The 21,755-nt window shown below is 38.8% G+C and overlaps 1 protein-coding gene across 1 annotated transcript in view; it reads left to right on the top strand.

Moving 5' to 3' along the window:
• Window positions 1–21,755, top strand: part of col14a1a (collagen, type XIV, alpha 1a) — a 152,170-nt gene that overhangs the window by 62,763 nt on the left and 67,652 nt on the right. Inside the window, exons 22-27 of the mRNA XM_046044596.1 lie at window positions 2,792–2,941; window positions 7,209–7,325; window positions 10,770–10,916; window positions 12,136–12,210; window positions 14,331–14,470; window positions 17,118–17,241. Coding sequence (XP_045900552.1) covers window positions 2,792–2,941; window positions 7,209–7,325; window positions 10,770–10,916; window positions 12,136–12,210; window positions 14,331–14,470; window positions 17,118–17,241 — 753 coding nt within the window. The remainder of the gene's footprint in view (window positions 1–2,791; window positions 2,942–7,208; window positions 7,326–10,769; window positions 10,917–12,135; window positions 12,211–14,330; window positions 14,471–17,117; window positions 17,242–21,755) is intronic.

Here is a 21,755-nt window from a genome sequence, read left to right on the forward strand (position 1 = left end):
TTTAATTACTTGTTTAATGAAATGTATGGGGTTGATTGTTCTTATGTAGTTTGTATGATGCCTTGTATGATGCCAATATTGTTGTTATACATTCATGCCAATAAAGCTAATTTGAATTGAATTGAACTGAGTGCAGATCTTGGCTGGGTCTGGCTGGGCATGTGTGGATAGTGCAGGACAGGGTAGGGCACTACAGGGCAGGGCGTGTGGAATGAAGGTGTAATAATCAGACAGGCGATATTGAGACATACCTTGGACAATTCAAAAACACCAGTGATGTAAAATGTCAGTTTCAAAGTGAAAATGGCAACAAATGAATCTGCCATCACTAACGTGACTGTCAGTTGTCCCTAGCAGAAACAAGACTCCAAACTAAAGCATACTATAACACATTTCAAGTTAGTTTCTCTTGCTCCCATCCTCACACACCCGCCATTTTTTTCAACTGATAACTTACATACTCAAGTTCGATCAACACATATCTGACAAAAGTCTACTAAAACTTGTCAAAGCCCTTTAAGTTAAAAAGAAAAAGTAAGTGGACATTACTAAATGGGGCTGTAATGATTTACAGCGCAGCTGTTGATGTGCAATGTCAGCAGTCAATGGCAGTATAAAATAGAGTAGTCAGTAAAAAAGAGTTTTCAAACAATCTAAATCACAGAGGTCCTTGAACATACAGTCAGAAATGTACACAAATATTAGGCTGATGGTTCCAGTAGAATGCGAAATTAGCTGAAGATTGATAGTCACACAATATACAGCTACAATATATTAAAAGGAAACTTAAAGGGGCTATATGTAGTTTTTCAATAAATCACTTAATACATCAAATTTTTACTTCCTTTTTGTCAATGGGCTCAAACCTCTCTTAGAAATGAAGCACACATCTGTTTTCTCTGTTGCTTGCATCAGCCATTGTTCTGCTTTTAATGTGAGGAGACTGGGTCCGGATGTAGCCCTGTGCGCGCTCCCGAGCCTCTCTCAGACTACAGCGACAACACCGCAGCTAACAACATGCTGTCCACTAACACCATAAAACAACCGGCTCCCAGCACAACATAAACTCCACATAAGGATAGAAAACAACAATAAAGTTTTACGTGCTGAAGCCCATCAGACCAAACAAAATTCACATGATGTCCGTGAAAAGAGTGAACATCAGAAAGGCTGGAAAAATACAGAGAGATCCACATTACTTCACCAACTAACACAACCCACATTACTATCCTGTGTACCACCAGTATTATGTCAAAGTATTGACTTAACCTGCAAGAAAGGATGTAACAGTAAAAAGCAAATGTGGAGCGATTTGTTTATAACGTTAGCCTACAGTGATATAAGGCAGGAGCAGCCAGCTAACGCTACATTAGCTCGGACCTGCCGCTGCTTCATAACGTTAAATTTAGATTTATTGTCTTTTTACCAATACTCAGGTACACAGCTTCTCCACTGTCTCAGTCGTGTAACTAACATGACCCACATAATATACAATACTGCAACAAAACAGCGATAACAACACAGAGGAAGAGCCTTCCGCTAACGTTACAATGATGTTACTTACTGCGGTCTAACCGTTAAAAAGTGTGAACACAATCTGATTTATAATATTCAATCTATCTCACTAAACGTTTCATTATCATCCAATACATTTAGCTGTGTTGACATTTCTGAGCCTCAGAAATGATACACAGATAGTAATGTTAGCCTACTGAAAAGCAGCAAGCGAGTTAATGCCGATGTATCACATCAGCTAAATGCAGGAAAGGTAACGTTATTATGTAATGAGCATGGATTAGTTCAACCTCAAGCAGCTGATAAAAAATATTTCTGTAATGTTGCAGTGGTAGTTTACCTTAGTTTCCAGCATGTTGTGTCTCTTCCTGTCTCTGTGTAGCCGTTGTCATACTGCCTTTTTTCCCCGGAGTATTGTGCCAATAAGCTGGTGTCTCACTGTGCTGTATGAAAGGTACGAAGCCGGTGTTGATCTGCCTCTGAGCAGGGAACGTTTAAGTAACAGAGCCTGAACATGTCTGCAAATCCACAGTCAGTGCCAGTGTTTTGTGTCAGTGTTTTATTTTTATTGCATTGGCTTGGTTTCTTTTTTTAAATTTAGCCCTTTATTATATGTATGCAGGAATGTTTTTTTTTCATTTAGTAAAGCACTTTCTAATAGTTATTTGAAAAAGCTGGCTTAATAAAGCTTGTTATTTTTATAACTTGTATTTTAGTGGCCTAGTTGTGTTTGTGTTTGTGTTTGTGTTTGTGTGTGTGTGTGTGTGTGTGTGTGTGTGTGTGTGTGTATGTGTGTGTGTATGTGTGTGTGTATACTCCTGGATGTCATTGTGTAGTACAGAATGCTCCTGTAATAATGGTGACATTTACCACTCAAAATTCTTAGATATTTCTAATATATATATATAGATATTTCCTTGATTTCAGACAGAGGTGGACTAAAGCAGCTTCTCATCTCTAGCATGGTGACCGTCTGAAATGAACTCACTGGCAGGTTTTATCACTTGTAGATAGGTGGCTAATTAAGCCTGTGTTAATGTTAGCTCCATGAGTTGGCTGAAAACACAGTAATTTTTTGATGTTTCCAACTGATTTATTTTAAAACCATCTCTGGTAATGTTGGCACGATGTGCAGGATGTAACCCACCAAGTTTAAATTCTAAATGGCAATGTTTCAAACTTCTGTTAATAAAAATTACATGAAACTGAATTTGGTTTTTAGTGTTTTTTCTTAAATACAATAACTCATCTTTACATGTGTGTGTGTGTTTGTCAGTTCCAGGACCAGTTTTGGAGACAACAGTGGGTGAAGATGTGAACACCATGCTCCTCCTGAATCTACTAAGTGGGACGGAGTACAGTGTTCAAGTGACGGCTTCCTACCCGACAGGACAAAGTGAACCACTGCTAGTAAATGCAAAGACATGTAAGCATCATTATCATACACCTGCAAAGACCATTCATACATTGTTGGAAAAATGAGTAGTAAATGGTGGATATGATATCAGATTTTTATTTGCATGACTGTAAATAGAATAGGCTGTCTTACATTTAGTTTGCTGAAGTTGGTTTGTTGAAGTTAATAAGAAAAAAACAGATGCAAAACATAAAATTTTAATTGAGCTTTCCCAGATGATAACCTAATTAACTTTTGGAAAGTCATACCAAATTTCAAAATGAGTCGATCCAAAATAAGCCCTAATGCGGACTATACCTCACCTTACAGTCTAAATTTGTCACAAAAGACAGTGTGAACATCAGAAGGAGGAAGCAGCAGCTGAAAAGAAAAGAAAAAGTGTGAAAGGTGCAACACGCGTTTTAACTGCCTGCTGATAACGAATGCTTTAATTTCCATTAAGACTTTAGCAAACAGACAGATACACAGAAGCATATTAATATTTCTTAGTCAGCCAGTGTGAACAATCCTTTTTGCATATAGATTTGGTATAAGTAGGTGCAGTAAGACCTAATGCAACGTCGCTTTTATCTAAAACAAATAGACTGTCAGGAGAAAGGAGAAAGAGAGATTAACTGGTGATACAGAGAGAGAGAGAGAAAGAGAGAGAAAGAAGAAAAGTGTATGTAGTGTAGATATCTGTGTGGGTGCATGTGCATGCATCTGTTTGTGCATTCTTTCTTTGAAATACTCTCAGAATAGTGTCACTGTCAATCACCAAACAGTCATGTTGTCTTTTTGGCTTACTACCATTCAGTGTGAATGTGTGTGCGTGTGTGGTTTTAAGGAAACTGCTGTATCATCCCCTTCTTTAAAATCTACTGTTGTTTTTCGGGCCTACTGTCTGATTGGCCAGAAGGGACTCACCAAATAGGGGGTGACATCGCATGGGATGAAAACAAACATACTGTCATGAATTTCTGGTGCACATTAATGCACACAGCAAAAAGAGATTTTTGCTTTTTTCTTGAAAAGCTATTTCCCTTAACTTTAGAGGAAAATATAGAGAACCAAAATCTACGGATGGAAATTAGCTTGTAGCTACAATCTGACATGTTTACATGCATGTATTCCATGTTTGTTCATTAACATGTACTGTCCCAGTTAAATAAAATGTAAGGACTAAATGTGGAGTGATTAATAGATTTATAATCAACAATTAAAGCGGATTTCTTTTGATACACAGATTACTTATCAATTTGTGCTGCAGTAATATGCTGTCTTTCATTTGTTCATTAATCATCCCCCTGTTGGATGAGTGACAACTCCCTCATGCCTTCCTGTCACTATACAGCTCTCATCATGAAAGATCATTTCATAAGGAGAGAAAGATTAAATATGAGGCATTGACATGTAGATTTATCAGCCCTCCATATTTAAACTTTACACCCTGTCCCTGGTGTGGCACTTTAGGTTGTTGCCTCTATCTCATCTATATTTTGCTCTACATAAACTCCATTTCAAGTACAAAAAATCTGGAAATACATTTTTGGATTTTCAGTCATTTACGCACTTTTCTAGTCCTATTTGTGCCCATTATATGTTACATTTTTTTGTATTTTGGCAGGGGGACATAAAATAGGACTCATCACCAAATATTCAGCAGAAAACATATTCTCTATCAGATGCAAGTAATTCACAGTGCACTGATACATTTTAGATGTACCAGATTTTCCCATAATACACAGGGTATATTTAAGCTCATTATCCATATTTGTACTCTACAGTGGAGGAATTCTGATTTATTAAGGGGGATGCATTCAGTCATTTGTCATTTTAATAAGGGAGATGCCGTAACATATTTCCCTGGGTACACTGCATTCATTACAATCTTACCATGGGAGCCAACTGGCATGTTTGCACCAATAAATTGCACATACTAGCATATAGCATAAAAACGTAATTATTGGTACCTTGAGAACCATTGAATGAAATCAAACTGTTTCCCCCAAATGAAGTTTTATGTGGTTTGTATTGGGGTGCAGGCACTTTAGCTGTAGAGTAAAGAATTAATTTTCCTCTGAACCACTGAAGGGTGCTCAGTCAATCAGGTCTCAAGAATTAGCACAATGTTGTAAAATGGGAATGCCGTAATATGTTTTTTCAGCAACAGAAAGTAAGTGAAAGTTGGACTGTGAGACGGGAAACAGGCTGAAGTTGAAAGAAGAAAAAGTGTAGTGGAAACTAGGGTGGGGGTTTGGAGGTTGGGAAGGCAGATGGGTGCAAATATTTGGCTTCAAGTCTGGCAACCTCAACTCTCTCTCTCACACACACAGAGGTAATTTCTGACTGATTGCAGTATCTCCATATGGTTTCCCATGGTTTATATCCATAGTCCTTATCCTTTGGATAATTTAAATGATACCACCTCCTCAGTTCCCTCACCTTTTTGTACTTTTTATATTTTACTCTCCCCTTCTCTAATTATATTATCCTTCTTTGTCCAAGTTTCATGTTTTTCTTCGAAGTTTAAACCTGTCTTTGCATACTTCCACTTAAGCCTGGTAGTGTACTCCATCTCAGCAAAACGCATTTGATGTGTTCTTAGACTTGTGCTGATTATTGCAAAATATAAAAGTGTCATCAGACGTGTCTCAGACGTCCCTCAAAACAGGAAACAAAGTCAAAGTTATCCAAAAACAAATAAAATTGTGGAATAATATGCAAACGTTTCATATGGCTTTTGTTTGGAGTAAGCTGCCATCCTTATACAGTTTCTTATTGTCTGTACACGTGCGCCTAAACATAATATTAAAAACATATTCATTCATGTGACAACATGTGCGTTTGTATATGCTAGTGTGCTTTTTGCACATCTTTGTTTATGAGAGTGAGTTTGTGTGTGTCTTTGCATATTATTGAATGCAATGATGGGTTGTCATATGCATTATTCACTAGTATTTAAAACAAGGCACCTGCCATATGGTCCCAGCATAAAATATCCATTTACTATCCAAATTTATTTTTATACCGTCAGCAAATTCCGTTAACAAGGGGGAAAAACGAGAGAAAGGGTAAGAGAGAGAGAAAGAGAGAGATTGGGAGGGAGGGAGGGAGAGGAACAACGAAGAGAGTAACTCCTGGGAGGATTGCTTGCTTATGGTACACTGAAATCTCACAACCAAACAAGCTTCAGATATTTAAATTGCTCTTGGTGTTTTGCATTTTGCTGCATCATGCCTCATTGTTCCCCCACAAGACAGTTAAACACCAAGCCTGACTAATTGTGTTACTTTATGATTTGTCCTAACATATGCCCTAGAAGTGAATGTAGTAACTGGAACTGTCAGGATAGATACATTCCCACCATTTACACTTAATATTATTGGTACATTGTTAATCTCTTAAGCTATCAGAAGACAAAAACAGAGATGTGTGCTATTTGTGTATTTGATGCATAATACAGACAATGTAGCTCTAACTCTATCTTTAGCCTAAACCCAACCTTAATGCTGACTGTTCAGATTGAGCTCTACACTACTTTGTGCACTATTATTAGTCAATCAGTCAAAGTTTTGGTGATACATTATAAAATATGTATTTGATATGAAGTTGCATATAACCATTACTATTTCTCTCTGAACAACCAAAGTGACGTGTAGTTTACTTAATCATATGTGTCTGCAGCACAATGAATAAGAATCAGAGTTTACTTCATGAGTATACTGTACTTTGGTGCAGACTTAGTTGCCCACATTATTCATAGCTTGAGCAAACCCAGCCATAGTGCTATATGGATGGGTGTCTGAGTCTCTCCCGGTTGGAGTCTTGGGTGAAGTGGGTGAAGGAGCTGGGTGGTGGAGTGTTTTTACCAGACGAGAGACAATAAGGAAAAACCCTGGTTAGGTTAGAAAATGTGTTTTGTCAGAAACCAATATTTTTTTCAATACTGTAAAACATTACTTATAACTTACAATGTACATTACTGCAAGCCATTCAAAAGGATAATAATCAAAAGTGACCATTTTATCAGACTTTTACTTTGATGTTCTGCTTCATGTTTTTATTTATTTGGGAGAAAATACTTGGCTATTGATTGTAGTGCTGCTGATTGTTGCACAATGTTCATGTGTCATTTGATAGATTTTGTAATTAAATGTAATTCTCTTAGAGATGTCTTGTCTGTACAGTAATTTGTAATCAACAGATAAAGGTTTTTTTTGTGTGTGATTGCACATAGAACATCAGTGAGTCTTACATGAAAACAGGAATTTATCTATTTTCTCTCTATCTCTAGTGTTCCTCGGTGTCTCTGGCTTGTCAACCTACCAGGTGCGTCCCAACAGCATTTGTGTCCAGTGGCAGCCTCTTCTACATGCCACGTTATACAGAGTCTTCATACAGTCCACACTCAGTAAGTTAATGACAGTGTTTGGGTTTGTGTTTCTCATCTGTGTTCTCAAAGGTGGTGAAAAAGCGAGTTAATTTCTTGATTTAATGCTTTAATAAGTTTTGCCTTTGACACCAGACAGGCAGCTCAATCCAAGCAGACTGACTTATCTGTTCTGACTTCAAAATAAGTGTAACTTCATCATTGTGCTAAAATGTGGTCCGAATTGCACCTTTTAACTGCTGTTTGGAAAAAAACTACTAATGAAAAAAGTTACATTCAGACAACGTTTTCAGAAACAAGTAGAAATCCTTGAAAAAATGCATGTACACAGGCAACAGTTTTCTGTTTTCACCAACATTTCAGTGTGCACCTGCAGTCATCCCAACATGTTTCATCATGGCTTTTGCCAGTTAAGTGACTGGAATACAATTCAGTCAATAAATCAAATGTTTTACTACAGATCTGATATTTGGTTAGGTGGCTGGATTTAACTCCATATTCGGAATATGTTACCTTATAGATTTACAGTCTGTCCTCATGAAAATGTCTCCTCTGTTTATTATTAACACAAAGACGAGTCAGCTTAGGACTGGTTGGATGTGTGTGTTGGTTACATATACCTTTCACAGTCATCTGGATTCATATTGATATAAGCCTCTGTGGAAATAAGACTTATATATTTCTGTCATTGCAAAGGATATTCATAAATCTCTCTGTTTGCTGAAAGGAAGGGAGATATGATATGAATGCGTATGGGAGGAAACCGCTTGAGAATTGCCTATGTTATTGTGTCAAAAATAAAACAAATAAAGACACCGAATATGACCTAAAAGAGCTGTTTAATGCACAGCTCACTTCCGTTAATACCTGGAAAAAGGGAGACAGAGGAAGAAATGAAAGAGGGAACAAAGGAAGGAGCTCTTAAAAAAGAAAGAAGTAAACTCTCATAAATATCTACCAGAAACTAGTTTAATCAAATCACTATTCAAAACATCTATTTAAACCTCGCCTTTGTTACATTTTTCCCATTGAATCAAATGTCGAAAATATAAAACCCTTAATAAAACCACTGTACAATTTGTCCTGTCGACAAGAGAGTATTTTGGAGCTGGTCCACTCACAGTGAACAGCTTCAAGTTCAAGTTTTATTTTTATTTGTCCTCAGAGGGCCGTTGGTTGTGCAGCACAGGTTCGTATAAAATCGACAGTAAAAAATAACACAGTTGAAACAGCGACAATAAAGATATTTTTCTTTATAGCCGTATGCTCATTCTTTCGATTATTTATCTGTCCATGAGAAAATCTTTTCCTAAGTTTATTTTTTAAATGTCAGCATATGTTAAAAGGTCACATAGGAAACAGAATCAGGCACAGTGGCGATGTTTTTTTTTTTTTTTTACTTTACCTCTGAGATGATAATAATAATGAGAAAAGAGATATGGGGACATGGCAATACTTAATAAGTCTTCATAATGATAGGTCTATGGGGCCATCCTCATTTCTTACAGTGAGTCCACTGTGTTGGTGCAGTGGGAGATCATGTCATAGACAGCTCTGGAAAAAAAATGGAAGAAACCGAAAGATGGCTTGGCTCAATACTTTCTGTGGCACAATAAAATGTCATCCAATGTACTTAATAATATGCAAGTCTGACAGTTGTACAAACTGGGGTTAAAATAACCATCTGTAGGCCATCTCCCTATAAAAGAGCTTTCTTGTAATCCTTCTGTTGCCCACAAAGTAGTACTTGGTTTAAAAAGTTAAACCAGGAATAGTGACATGACACTTTCAGTCTTTACGCTAAGCTATGCTAAGCTAAGCTAAAATAAGTTAAGCTAATCATCTTCTGGCTTTAGCTTCTTAGTGTGTAGATTTAAAAAAAGGCAAAATGTTCCTTTAAAATACATTTTCTGCCTTTTCTCTTGTTGAAGTCTGCAAACTGTGAAAGATATGTACTTTCACCAGAGTTGAGCATTTTGAACAAAATATGCTATTCATAATTCGGTTGTGTCGCACAGGTGTGTCCACACTGTATTGCTTAGGCGTGTCAGTGAGGCAGCACGCACAATATTAAGGCGATGACAGAGCCACACCTGAATTGAAAATGGTTAATATGTTAGCTCTGTTTTAAAATGACTTTTCCAGACAGGGTTCCAGTAGATGGTTGGAGTTTAGGTTGATTAAAATAAATGGGAAGCTGGAGCGCTAGCTAGGAAATGTAGAGATTAGAGACATGAATAAACCTGCTTCCACTTGAAGGACCATGTACAGTAAGTGATGTGTGTGTTCACCTTTCACTGTCTTTTACTATCAGAGAAATGACAGTGAGAAATCTTCCTTCCCACCTGTACTTTTTTATTTTTGTATCTCCTGTCTGAGCAGCGACTGGAGTTGAGAGATTTGGTTTAATCCAATCAGAGCCAACCAGTAGCTAAAACATCTTCTCAGATGGAGAAGGTTTTCCTAAACTTTCTTATCTATGGCTGTTTCTTGTGTGTGTGGTGGGGAGCTAATTTCTCACTCCCCAAGATGAGAGACACATTAGGAAACAGATTTGGACTAATAAAACTGACAAATGGCAGCTATTAATATATGTGTATGTGCACTTCCAGTTTGTCCATTTTTGGTTGCCAACATTATTTCTTTTCTGTGATGCTGTCCCTCTGCCGCTTTCTAATATAAACACTAAATTGAAAGTGTTTGCAGTCTGCAATCTGGAGGAAATTGATGAAAGAAGTCAATAATGTGATTCTTCTTCGGTGGATATAATGATGGTTTCCACTGTGATTTTAACTGCAGAATTGTCTAGTTACTTTTTGGTGCACTAGTACAGCTGCAGTTTGTCACCTTGCTTTATTTTACGTTAGATTTTACATTCATTTGTGATAAATCAGCCAGAGATTGGATGAATTTGATGCACCACAGACTTTCATGTATCAAATAAGACATGAAGCTTACCAAGATGAGCTGAAAACTGATATATTTATAAATTGATATTTACCTGTATATCCTACCGTCTGTTACCCTAAGATAAGGTATTAAAATTGTTGTTATTAATAATTATTTTTACTTGTTGCAGATACTCCAATACTACAGTTGAAAGCAAGATTGTCACATCAAGTTTGAATTTCCAGACGACCTGACCGGGTCTGTGCATGGTGGTGAATGAGTGCTACTTCTGTACTTCAGCTGCTAATCTTTAATGTGCCCTTGAACATGAGACCTTGCATCCTGACTGCTCCAATAAAGCTGCTTAGTATCCAACTCTTGACATAAAGTGATTACTTAGCAGCTCCCAGGCTCGACAATAATGCCGAACATGGCTGAAAAAGAGGAAATGTGCTCCGCAAATACAGTTAATTTGAAACAGGTGCTTTAGTAGGATTTGAGCCTGTTTGGATTTTATTTCTGTCGATCTGAAACTTCATCCTTTTTTTGTTTGTTTGTTTTGTTTTTTACTTGCAGATGGTCAGAAGCAGGAAGTCAGCCTGGGAGGTGGTGCTTCCCGACAGTGCTTCTATGACCTCACTCCAAGCAGCCAATACCAGATCAGCGTTCACACCCAGCTGCAGGAAATGGAGGGACCTTCTGTTTCCATCACTGACATGACATGTATGTCTCAAATGTTTTATATAAGGAAGTTAACTCTCACTCAACCCTTTTTCCATTTTTTTTTACCCATGTCTTGCCCACCTTCACCCCTCCCTCCTTTCTTAGTTCCCCATTGAATCCTTAAAATCTCTCTTTACCTCTCATTCTCCATCTGTCCCGCCTGTTAGCCACCTTCTGCCATGCAACTGTCTCTCCTCTGCAACCTTCTCTTCTTCAGTTCATTGGTCAGCTGAGGAGGTGAGGTGATCCTCACAGCTGCAGGGACAAGGAGGGCTCAGCTTACAACCAGGCTTATAGATATATGGATAGATAAGTATGGTCTCAGATACAGATAGATAGATTCCCCACAAATTATGTTGTTGATCCACAGATTTTAAGTAGACACCTGTGATTAAATTCAACAGGAAGCTCAACCATTTGATTAAGCAACAGTTATGGGTCCATTGACAAGTGAGCTGAAGTGTTAAGATAAAATAAAGTAGGAAAACTACCAGACAAATATACTCACTTATGTCCAGTTTTTGAATTTTTACTTCAGTAAAAGCATTGGGAGGAAAACCAACACGTTACTGTGAAAGCCAGAGAAACATTTTTTTCATGAAGTATGTACCTCTTCTGTGGGCAGTCGCTGATGTTTCCAGGATGATTTACTTGCTGTACTTTAGGTTGACAGAACCCACTGTTTCTGCAAAGTAATTGGCTTGGCACTGAGGCATACCTTAACCCGGGGCTGTTTTGACACTAAAAAAACAGCCTCTGGTCAGACAGATACTAGACTGATGAAAATAGCCCTATTTGCTGTCCCCAACTTATAGAATGAAGGTAGAGAGATATGTAGAAAGAACAAAGAAAGATTTTTAAGTTTGATTGCTGTAATTCAGAGACGGAAAAAAAGATGGACAGAGCAAAACACAGCAGTTGGATTGTTCATGTATACGTAGATTGTAAAGACAGATTGCACTAGAAATCTTGTCTATGTAAAGGTCAAGATCTCAGGTGTAGGAGGGAAGAAGAGGATTAGGAAACTTTCAGCTTAATAGAAACAGGCCACTGCTGTCTCTCAATGGGCCAGCCTATTGACTGTGTTTGTGTATGTGTGTGGTCGGCAGATAAACCCCATGATGATGACACTTGTCACTGCCATCATGATCGATGACCTTGTCATGTTTCCCTGTGTGTGGTGTGTGTGTGTGTGTGTGTGGGTGTTGTGTGTGTCCAGTGCCAGCGCCCACTCAAGCTCCGACTGAACCCCCGACAACAGAGCCCCCTCCCACCATCCCACCTCCTAAAGAGGGTGAGCAAGAAACACAAACTCACTTTCATATCACTTTGTGTGTTGTAGTCAATTCATTACTTTTTATGGTAACTGTATTTTTTTGATTTTGAAACAGGAAACGAGGACGTAATCTAACAGTTCAGTTTTTGTTATGCAACTCTGTACTTTTCACAACTGTGAACTGTGTTTAGTTTCAAAACATCAACAGTGACCTGGAAGGAAATTTGGGAATTTGGTGGGGGTGATATACATAATCAGGGAGGGTAAATTTTAGGTAAGCAAAAAGAAAAAGTCCGAAGACACTTGAATGTCTCACACAGGAAGTCGACGACACGTTTTCTGTATTCCACAGTGACTTTACTGTGGGCTGCAGCTGATTGCTCCCTCCCAGCTTCCGCTTAACTAATTTCTGTTCAGCCCCAAAATAACAGAGCACTCAGTCCAATTACCAATCACAAACAGGCCACACTGGCTCCAACATACGGGGTGCACCTGTGAGTGACATGTGACATGTCACTTTATAACTACAGTATGTACATGTTGGCTAGTCTTTTTAAATTCCAAGCTATGTTAACAGTAACACGTTGTTTTTAATTTTCTTTACCCAGGAAGCTACGCTATCAGTTAAATAAATGAATCCTTACAAAGCACTTAAACACTTACACTAAAATGTCACAGGGAATCCAAACATTGATCATAACAACTTAATACCAGAGGGTTACCCTTTACTTTAAACCTAGATTAACTGTAATTTAAACTACAAGGGTAAACAGCTCATGAACAGGCAAGATACTCTCACTGTAGGGGATTGACAAGTCTGACAAGTCTAGCGAGATTAGGAACAAAGGGTCTCAAGTTCACAGTCCGACCCTTCACTTCCTACCCATACGATACTGCTCCTCTGTTCCTGTCTAATGGTCTCAAGTAAAAGTGCACTACAAACTCCACAGACATGAACTGACACACCTGCTGAGCCTGTCTGTAAGCATTTCTGTCGAAGTTTCTGACCTTTGTCAGACCGATGCCCTCATCTCTAATGACGGGCAACCTTTACTCAGGTCAGAACCACAAAGATGGGGGAAAGAGAAAGCAAAGGTGTGGACTTAAGTGGAAGAGAGAGACAGAAAAAACAACAAGAGGAAGAGAAACAAAGTCATAGGCAGGATGAGAAGGACAGGCTCTGCATAGAGCTGCAGACGGAAAGCAGAGGGGAGTAGACAGAAAGACAAATGGGAAAGACCGAGTGGTAGCATCAGACTGAGAAAAGTGAGAAAAAGACATGCAGTTTAAAAAAAAGGGATAGAAAGAAAATGATGTGTGGTGAGAGTGTTTAAGACAGATAACACAGACTGAGATATTAAAAAAGTGTCAGTAATATCATCATAGCTTTGATCAGAATAAGCCACATGAAACCATGTAATCAAAGCTTTCTCCAGCTGACTTTAGCATGACATTACTGACAAACATGAGAGCTCTGCTTATGAAGTTTTGTAAAAATATATGATAAAAGCCTTTATTTCTAATACCAGTAGAAAATATTTTTTTATTATTTAATGTTTTATTTTATTTCCTCATCTTCTCTTCTCTTCTCTTGCACTTTGTTGCATTTCGAATTACAACCACTTCAGGTTATCCCCCCCTGGCTTTTCTGAAAGTTGACATGCTCATGAGCAAGGTTTGGAATTCAGTGAAGAACTAGAGTTTAAAAACTTGTTAAAACCACAAAACAACTTTACGGCATAAGATAAGGCTACTGGGAGTCATTTAGAAACCTGAGAAGAATAAAAGAAGGAAAAGTCATGCTTGACCAGGAATAATGGTCGAAAAATCAGTTTTCTAACTCTGAGTTAGAGCGTGTGCATTATAATCTTATAAACTCTACAGTGTGAAAATTAATCTGAGGACGCAGCCTTTGCACATTTACCCTTTTGCAGCAGATGTATATTTGCAGTGCTTCATGCTATGCATATTTGCTCAGAGTCTGAATATATGCAGCGAGTTAACATTCAAGTTATGCTTTGTCCTCCTTTGACCTTCATTCTGTATGAAATTACTTCTTTAAATGTAGAGACAAAATGATGTGCTGACTAAATCTATATATATCTCTTGTCTGTCCTTTTATCCATCTATCCATCTAGTGTGTAAGGAGGCCAAGGCTGACCTGGCTTTCCTGGTCGACGGTTCCTGGTCCATCGGAGACGACAACTTCATGAAGATCACGCGTTTCCTCTACAGCACTATGGGATCGCTGGATCTGATTGGACCAGATGGAACCCAGGTCAGTCATGTGACTACACTCACACCTAGGACATTTTACCCCAGGGAGACTGTCTCAGAGGAAGAACTCCACAATAAAACAGCAGTGAAATCTTACTTGCATGCTTCTACTGTACCTACCTTCCCCCAAATGCGTCATTGAAAAATGTTTGAGTTCAGTCTGGACCATGTAGGTCTGAATAATGTTGCAGTGAGTCTCCTTGGAGTGCTGGTATTCACATTTAGTGGTTCTTGTGTCTGGTTTAAATGTCTGTAGTCAAAATGACTGTACAGCCAGTTTATACATAAGTTAACCAACAGTAATACAAGTGTGCCTAAGACTTTTAATTTTCATTCACTTGCTTTGTAATTTATTCTCTTTGTTATAGCATTTTCCTTCTGAAAATTGCGTGCTCATGGGAAATGTAATGTAAAGCAGATGCTGGGGATGTAGCCAAAAGTAGCCACACTGAAAACCATAAAAATAAAGAAATAAAGGAATGACATACCATAGTGTAATCTGTGGGTAAGGAGCCCTTTCACAGAAGAGGGAATGAAAAATATATATTTCTATAATGTTTTAAAAGAAACAAAAGACAAAAAAAGAAATATTACAAACCCCTGCGAGTTCTGCTGGGCTTTGTAATATTTCTAGTCATGGTGTTTTGTGAGCACAGCACAGTGTCAAACATATAATAAAATTCACATATATCCAAAAACCCATTGCTCCCCAGCTCTTCCTTTCCAGCCAACTACCTCCTTCCCTGCCTATGCATCTTTCATATACTGCAACCAGTTTCCTTCCACTACCCTGCAAAAGAAAGAGAGCAACATTTCTATAAGTAGTCTTTCATTTAGTAGGTAATGGAATAATTGAGACCAGACCCTGTACATCCATAATGAATGGAAGGAGAGTGATTTAACATGTCTGACTTTCTCAAGATCTGCAGCTTGGTTTCTGTAACCTGCTACGTATTCCTTCCTTCTGTTCTTCATTTCATTCTCTATGTTACATTTTAGACAGAAAAATAAATTAGGGACAGAACAGACATTTGCCCAAAATAATGATTCTTGAGCAGTAAGAGTTTACTCTTCGTCCTTTTGAGCCTTGTGGGCTTCGCTTTACAGTCTGAAGAAGGTTTCTGCTGTTGGCATTAATTGACTCTAGAATGATGCTTTGGAGCAGAATTTAACCCAATTTTCTTTGGCTGTCCCCTGACAAATCAATATCAATCATCATAGCCACAGCCTTGTATCTATGGGAAAAATCTGTAAAAAAAAAAAAGTGAAGAAGAACCCCTAGTGAGTCAATATTTCCTTTCTGGAAAGACTTTTTTTTTTTTTTTTGAAGTTGCTGTGCAGTATTCGATTAACTCTGCTCACGTGCTGCCACTGTGTTTTGTGTTAGAAAACATTACTTTTCTGGCAGGAATGGTGGTCTAAGTATAGATTCTTAAAAAGCTGGAATAAAGATCATATGGTTCTTGCATGGACTAATCCACTGTCAATTTGATTCTTAGTATAAAATCACATTAATGTAGTGAATATTAGTAACTCCGATGAGTTGCTCATGTATCAGGTTTACCAGTAGTAATGCCAGGCTCTTACTTGGGGCAGTGGTTCTCTATTGTCATTGTGAACTAATTTCTTAGTGCTTCTTGTCTGCATGGCCCCTCACTATGTCAGCAGAGCTCAGCTGGTTCATTTGTCACGCTGTAGAGGTGCTTGCTAAACCTTTTTCTTTCATTTGCGTGCTGCCTGCTGTTCAGCAGTTTTCTACCCTCTCTGTGCCCCATAACCCTCTGGCAAGAGGCTACCAAGAGCAAAACACTGGCTGTAATGTGAGAGAGTTGGCTGCGCAGTAAAGAGAGAGTTGGCTGCTAAATGTAGGACACCCTGAGCCAACAACAGCACCATTAACAGTCTGGAGGTAATGATAGTTGTTCGCCCCTCTTAGAGAAAGCCAATTAGATTGATTATAGCTCTGATTTGAGAGTTTGGAGCTATATATATATATATATTTTAACAGTGAATTCTCACCTAGAGACTAGCATAGAATAAGGCTGTAATATTCTTGTCTGACATCATGAACATTTACTTTATGTGCTCAGCATAAAAAATATTAAGACCACCAGCAGGTGAGAAAAAGTGAATCCTGCCACCCGTTACCCATTAAACCTCAATGTTAAACCATGAAAATGTCACATTTTTTCTTGTGTGTCAGTTGGACAGTTCCATTTGTACTAGTATTCACTTTCCTAGGTTGTTTAAGCACACCCGATTTGTATAATTACACTATTTCCCTCAGCTAACAAAGGCAGCATCTGTTTGCTACTGTTGTTGCTGTCCAGAGTAAATGCAGACATTGTCGGTGAAAATGAGGTAAGTATTAGGTTTTTGGACGCTAAGCGCAGACATTTGGCTTCATTACACTCACATAATGGTACATGAGCTGCTTGGAGTGATTTGGCGTCTTTTCATTTTGGAAGAAGCAGAAACAAACCGGCACAAACACGTACATTTCAGTGGTATGGTGACTGACATGAGTGTGAGCAGCTGATGACTGAATTTAAGTTTAAAACAGCAGGGGTGTTGATTGGACTAACTCTGTATAATTTGATTTGACATTTGATTTGAACTTATTAGGCTCCGTCTCTGCCTCTCTGCAGGTGGCCATCGCTCAGTTCAGTGACGATGCTCGGACCGAATTTAAGCTGAGTTCCCATGGCAACAAGGAAGCGCTGCTGGAAGCTATTCAAAGGATCAGATACAAGGGAGGAAACACCAAGACAGGTCTGAACGGTGTATCAGTAGGATTAATGTTGTACTAGTAGGTTTGTTCATCGAGGGAGGGACATTCAGATGTCAGTTTAATTCAAGGGGGTAAGCCAGAGATCGGACAGTGAAGCCGACCAAAGCCTGCATGGAGGGATCCATGTAGGCCAAAAATGACGTCAAAACCTTGTAACACCCCGTCGCACATGAGAGATGTAACCGTATTGCTTACATTATAAACTCTCTGCAATAAAAACAAACTATCAGAGCAATCAGAGATGCTGCTTTGTTGTTTTGCAGGTGAGCCTCGTAGGTGAGCTGATTAAACAGTAACGATCCGAGTCAGACAAACACACTGAGCCATGAGACTTTTTGTTGGCGCAGCTCTGCAGCTACCAGAATTATGGTATTTCTGCAGTTGTTCTACATCATTAAACCCCGGTTATGCTGCGCGATCATGCGCAGTAGACGCTGGTGCCAACAGGAAGTAACCCTGTAGTAGTATTTTATTGGTCCAAAACTGGCTTCACTGCTCTCCATTCAAATCAGCGAGGTGGCTTCGTCCAGTAATATACTGTCTATGATTTAATTCCTTAGTCAACCTGCTGAACAGAACAGTCTCACCACAAGGCCCATTAGTAGCTGATCTGAAGCTTTCTCACTCCCAACTCGTCACATATGGACGCTTGATCAAGACTTCTTTAACGTTGGTTTTCAACATTTAAGTGTCTGCAGACAAGTTAGCAACATTAAATATGCAACGTCCAGTTACACTTTCAAAATACAAGCACTTGTTAATGTTGTAAATGTCGCAATTTGGCTTTCTTAGGTTTAGGAAAGATCATGGTTTGAGTTATGATATACAGACCTTACATAATGAACAGTTATGTTTTAATTACCTTAGAATGAGCCATTCCTTATCTACATACACTGTGGGTTCCCTTGCATGGATGTCGCGCCACCATGTTTCTACAGCAGCCCGAAAAGATTAACGGCTCTGCAGAGTGCGTTTGGTCACTACGTTGAATACGTACGAAAAACAAGCAAGTAGTACTAGTAGTAGTTTTTGTCCGGTTTGTTAGAAGTAAGAAGAGAAGTGAAATTTGAACAAATGGAGGACCACGTGTCTTTAGCACAAGACAACACAACTGTAGCCTCTCTTCTGGGCTTGCAAAGAGAGAGGTGAACAGTGACTGATGGTGCATTAATGTGGTGTCGGAATAATCAGCCCCCCCCCACCAGGAGCAGAGATAGGTTCCAGGGTGTTTAATCCAAGGCAAGACAAACAGGCATGAACAAAAACTCACGGGTACAGGAAACTGGTACATCCAAAAACCAGAACGGGTAATGCAGCAACTTGCAGAACACACAACATACGACAACACTGAACAGCACGTATGCACACTACAATGACCGGATAGGGAATATATACAATATACAGGGACTAATGAGCAGGGCAGGAGCAACACAGGTGACCGGGATCAGGGCTAACGAGGCAGAGAGACAGCAGGGAAAAACAGAGAGGCAGGCAGGCAGAGAGAGAGACAGCAGGAGAAAACAGAGAGACAGGCAGGCAGGTGATAACTGGGGGAACAGACATAACCTAGGTTACTGGACACTAAACACAGACATAAACTAAGATAGAACTAAACCTAAGATACATGACAGACATGTACAAGGTGAGCTAAACAGAACCTGTGAATGAACAATGAAATAAACAAGGCTAAACAGAGAACACAAGACAAGGAACAAAAACAGAAAACATGGACCAACTGTTACACAGACCGGGGTAGGAAATAGAGACAGAACTAACCTGGAAACAGGACAACACTCAACAAGGAACAGAACGGAACACTAGCTGACAGATAATAACTAGATAAATAATAACCCAGACTAAATAACAGATACCAAACTGATCAATAAGTAAACTTGCAGTGAACTAAACTGAACAGAACTTATGTATGTAACGAATGTAGATGCAAAACCCAAATCTTAGAATCAAGAACACAGAGTGGATAAGGGAGACAAGATAACACGACAACACAGACAATGGAATAGGATAACAGAAGAATTTGCAATTAGTTGCAATTTGCAATCCTCACTATTAGATGCTACTAAAACTTACACTGAACCTTTAAGTAATTTTTCTTGTGTAACTTACGCAAGTTACAGAACCTACGTAACCTACGTAACTTAAATAAAAACATTAAATGTTGACTTTTCGATTCACACGGTAAAACGAATGCCTGTTTCCTGGTTAAAAGTCCGATTTCTGGCCCTCAATTTACCCTCAGACTTCTCTGTTAAATATCCTACACTTACCTTCAGTGTTCAAAAATGACGCTACAGGGCTTCCCCCAGTGTGATGAACTATGATTCTAAGAGGTTCCCCAGTGCATTAAAAACTTTCGCCAACAGGTCTTGACCATGCGTCCATATGTGACGACTTAGGAGTGAAAACGGGTCTTTGATCGTATAACACAACCTTCCTTAGCAGACTGAGTCTGCCCAATTGTCGTGGAATTGAAGATGCTTGAATTCCCATTTTTAGGGGCACTATAGCGACTTCTCATCCATGTTGGCTTGAGATCAAAACTTTATTCTTAACCTTGGGAGCAGCGGTTCACAAAACAATCTCACCACAACGTCCATGATCTGGAGATTTTGATTGTTTGTCCAAAATTTGAGCATTTAGTCAAGTCAAGTCAATTTTATTTATATATTCCAATATCACAAATTGTAGGGGCTGTACAATCTGTACAGCATATGACACTCTCTATCCTCAGACCCTCGATTTGGATTTAAAAAAAACCTTTAATGGGACAGACATGTAAATCTCATGAAGAGCAACACATCAGGGATCTCTCTCCTAGGATGGACAGACATGCAATAGACGTTGTGTGTACAGAATAGACCAAAATTGCAGTATGGGCAATCATGATGAGAAAATTATAGATAGATGGGTTGTTTCCTAAACTATGGTAAGCATGTTTGAACAAAATTTTGGATAAGCATGAGGAACATGTTTACAAACATTAAGAAACTGAATCTTTTGCCCAATCTCATCTAAAAAAAGGAAGAAAATCTCTCTGGAGCTTTATAACTTTATTATGGATTTATTAATAGCTTTGACTACATTTAAAAATGTATTTTCAAAGTGTTTGCTTGACCCAGTGGTTAGAGGGCAGAAAGTAGCCACTTACAGTAAAAACATAAAAAAGGCATTTAATCTGTGGGGATTCTTGTTGGCTAGTAGGTTTATCCAAGCAGATGTATCTGCTTGAGGCTCAGGGTTAAAGATGCAGAAATCTCCAGTCTTTTGGGGGATTTAGACACAGTGAGGGGCCCTGATGGGGTCTCTGAGGAGAAGTTGAGGTTTAAGAATGAAAAAAAGGGAATGGATCCGGGAGGATGATGAACAGCTTCAGGTGTTACCAAACAGACTTGAGCCACACAACATCCTCTCCAGACTTGGAAGAGGACAGCATCTACAATTCCATGACATTAGGATGCATAACAAGCAGTTTGGGGTTGTAACGTTCATGTGGAAGCGTCCAGCTGTGCTAGTACACACAAGGTCAATGTCAGTAACCGTGGTGCGTTAATGTGGCTTTACAGGTAATGCTGGTTGTTCAGAGGACTTAACTCTTCTAAAGTCTGGGTCATGGCTCAGTGTCTGTTCAGAGTAATTGTGTCCTTCAGCTCCAGGGTCCTCTTACTCCTCTCTCTCTTCTTCCCCCTCCTTCATCTCTTCTACTCTCACCCCCTACTATCTAGCTTCCTCTTTTCTCTCTTCATCTCTCTTCTCGTTCCTATCAGTATTCCTTCTTTTTTCCCTGTATTTCAAATTTCTTTAACTTCCTACTCTCCCTCTTTCTTTTGTCAATTTCCCTCATAACCCTTATACACCTACATCTACTGCAATTTTATAGGCTAATGTTCACAGACTCACAATTTCTCCCCCTCTCTTTTTGTGTCTCACCCACACATACAGTACCTAAGCGTAATATTAATCCTCTTCGATAGTTCTAATATAATGCCTATCCTTCAGGTTGTCCTTATTTACACCAGAGAAACCCACAAAGCTTATTGTATATGCATAATTTTGGATTATACTTTAGTTGATATGATAGTTGCTTTTTTAAACATATTTATTACATGAAAAAATTAAAATATATTGTTTATTTATTTATAAGCCAGTGCCTTTTCACTGATACTTTAGGTAGAAGTGAACATTATTTTGTGTTCTGTTTAATGAAGCTTTTCCCCTCATTTTGCTTATACGGTACTAAACTATACAAATACTATACTATACAAACACACATACACAGAGCTATATACTCCCGGAGACGGTCCCCAAACCTCTTGAATTACATCCTAAACTTTTGGTCCATTCAGAGATGGATCAGTCCTTATCTGGCTTTCCAGACTTAGGCTTGTATGGCAACATTAAAGTCTTTTTGTGCTCTCCAAGCCTAAACTATTCCCTTTTTTTCATTCTTAAACCTCAACTTCTCCTCAGAGACCCCATC

The sequence above is a fragment of the Micropterus dolomieu genome, linkage group LG03, assembly GCF_021292245.1.
Source record: "Micropterus dolomieu isolate WLL.071019.BEF.003 ecotype Adirondacks linkage group LG03, ASM2129224v1, whole genome shotgun sequence".
Classification (NCBI taxonomy): domain Eukaryota; kingdom Metazoa; phylum Chordata; class Actinopteri; order Centrarchiformes; family Centrarchidae; genus Micropterus; species Micropterus dolomieu.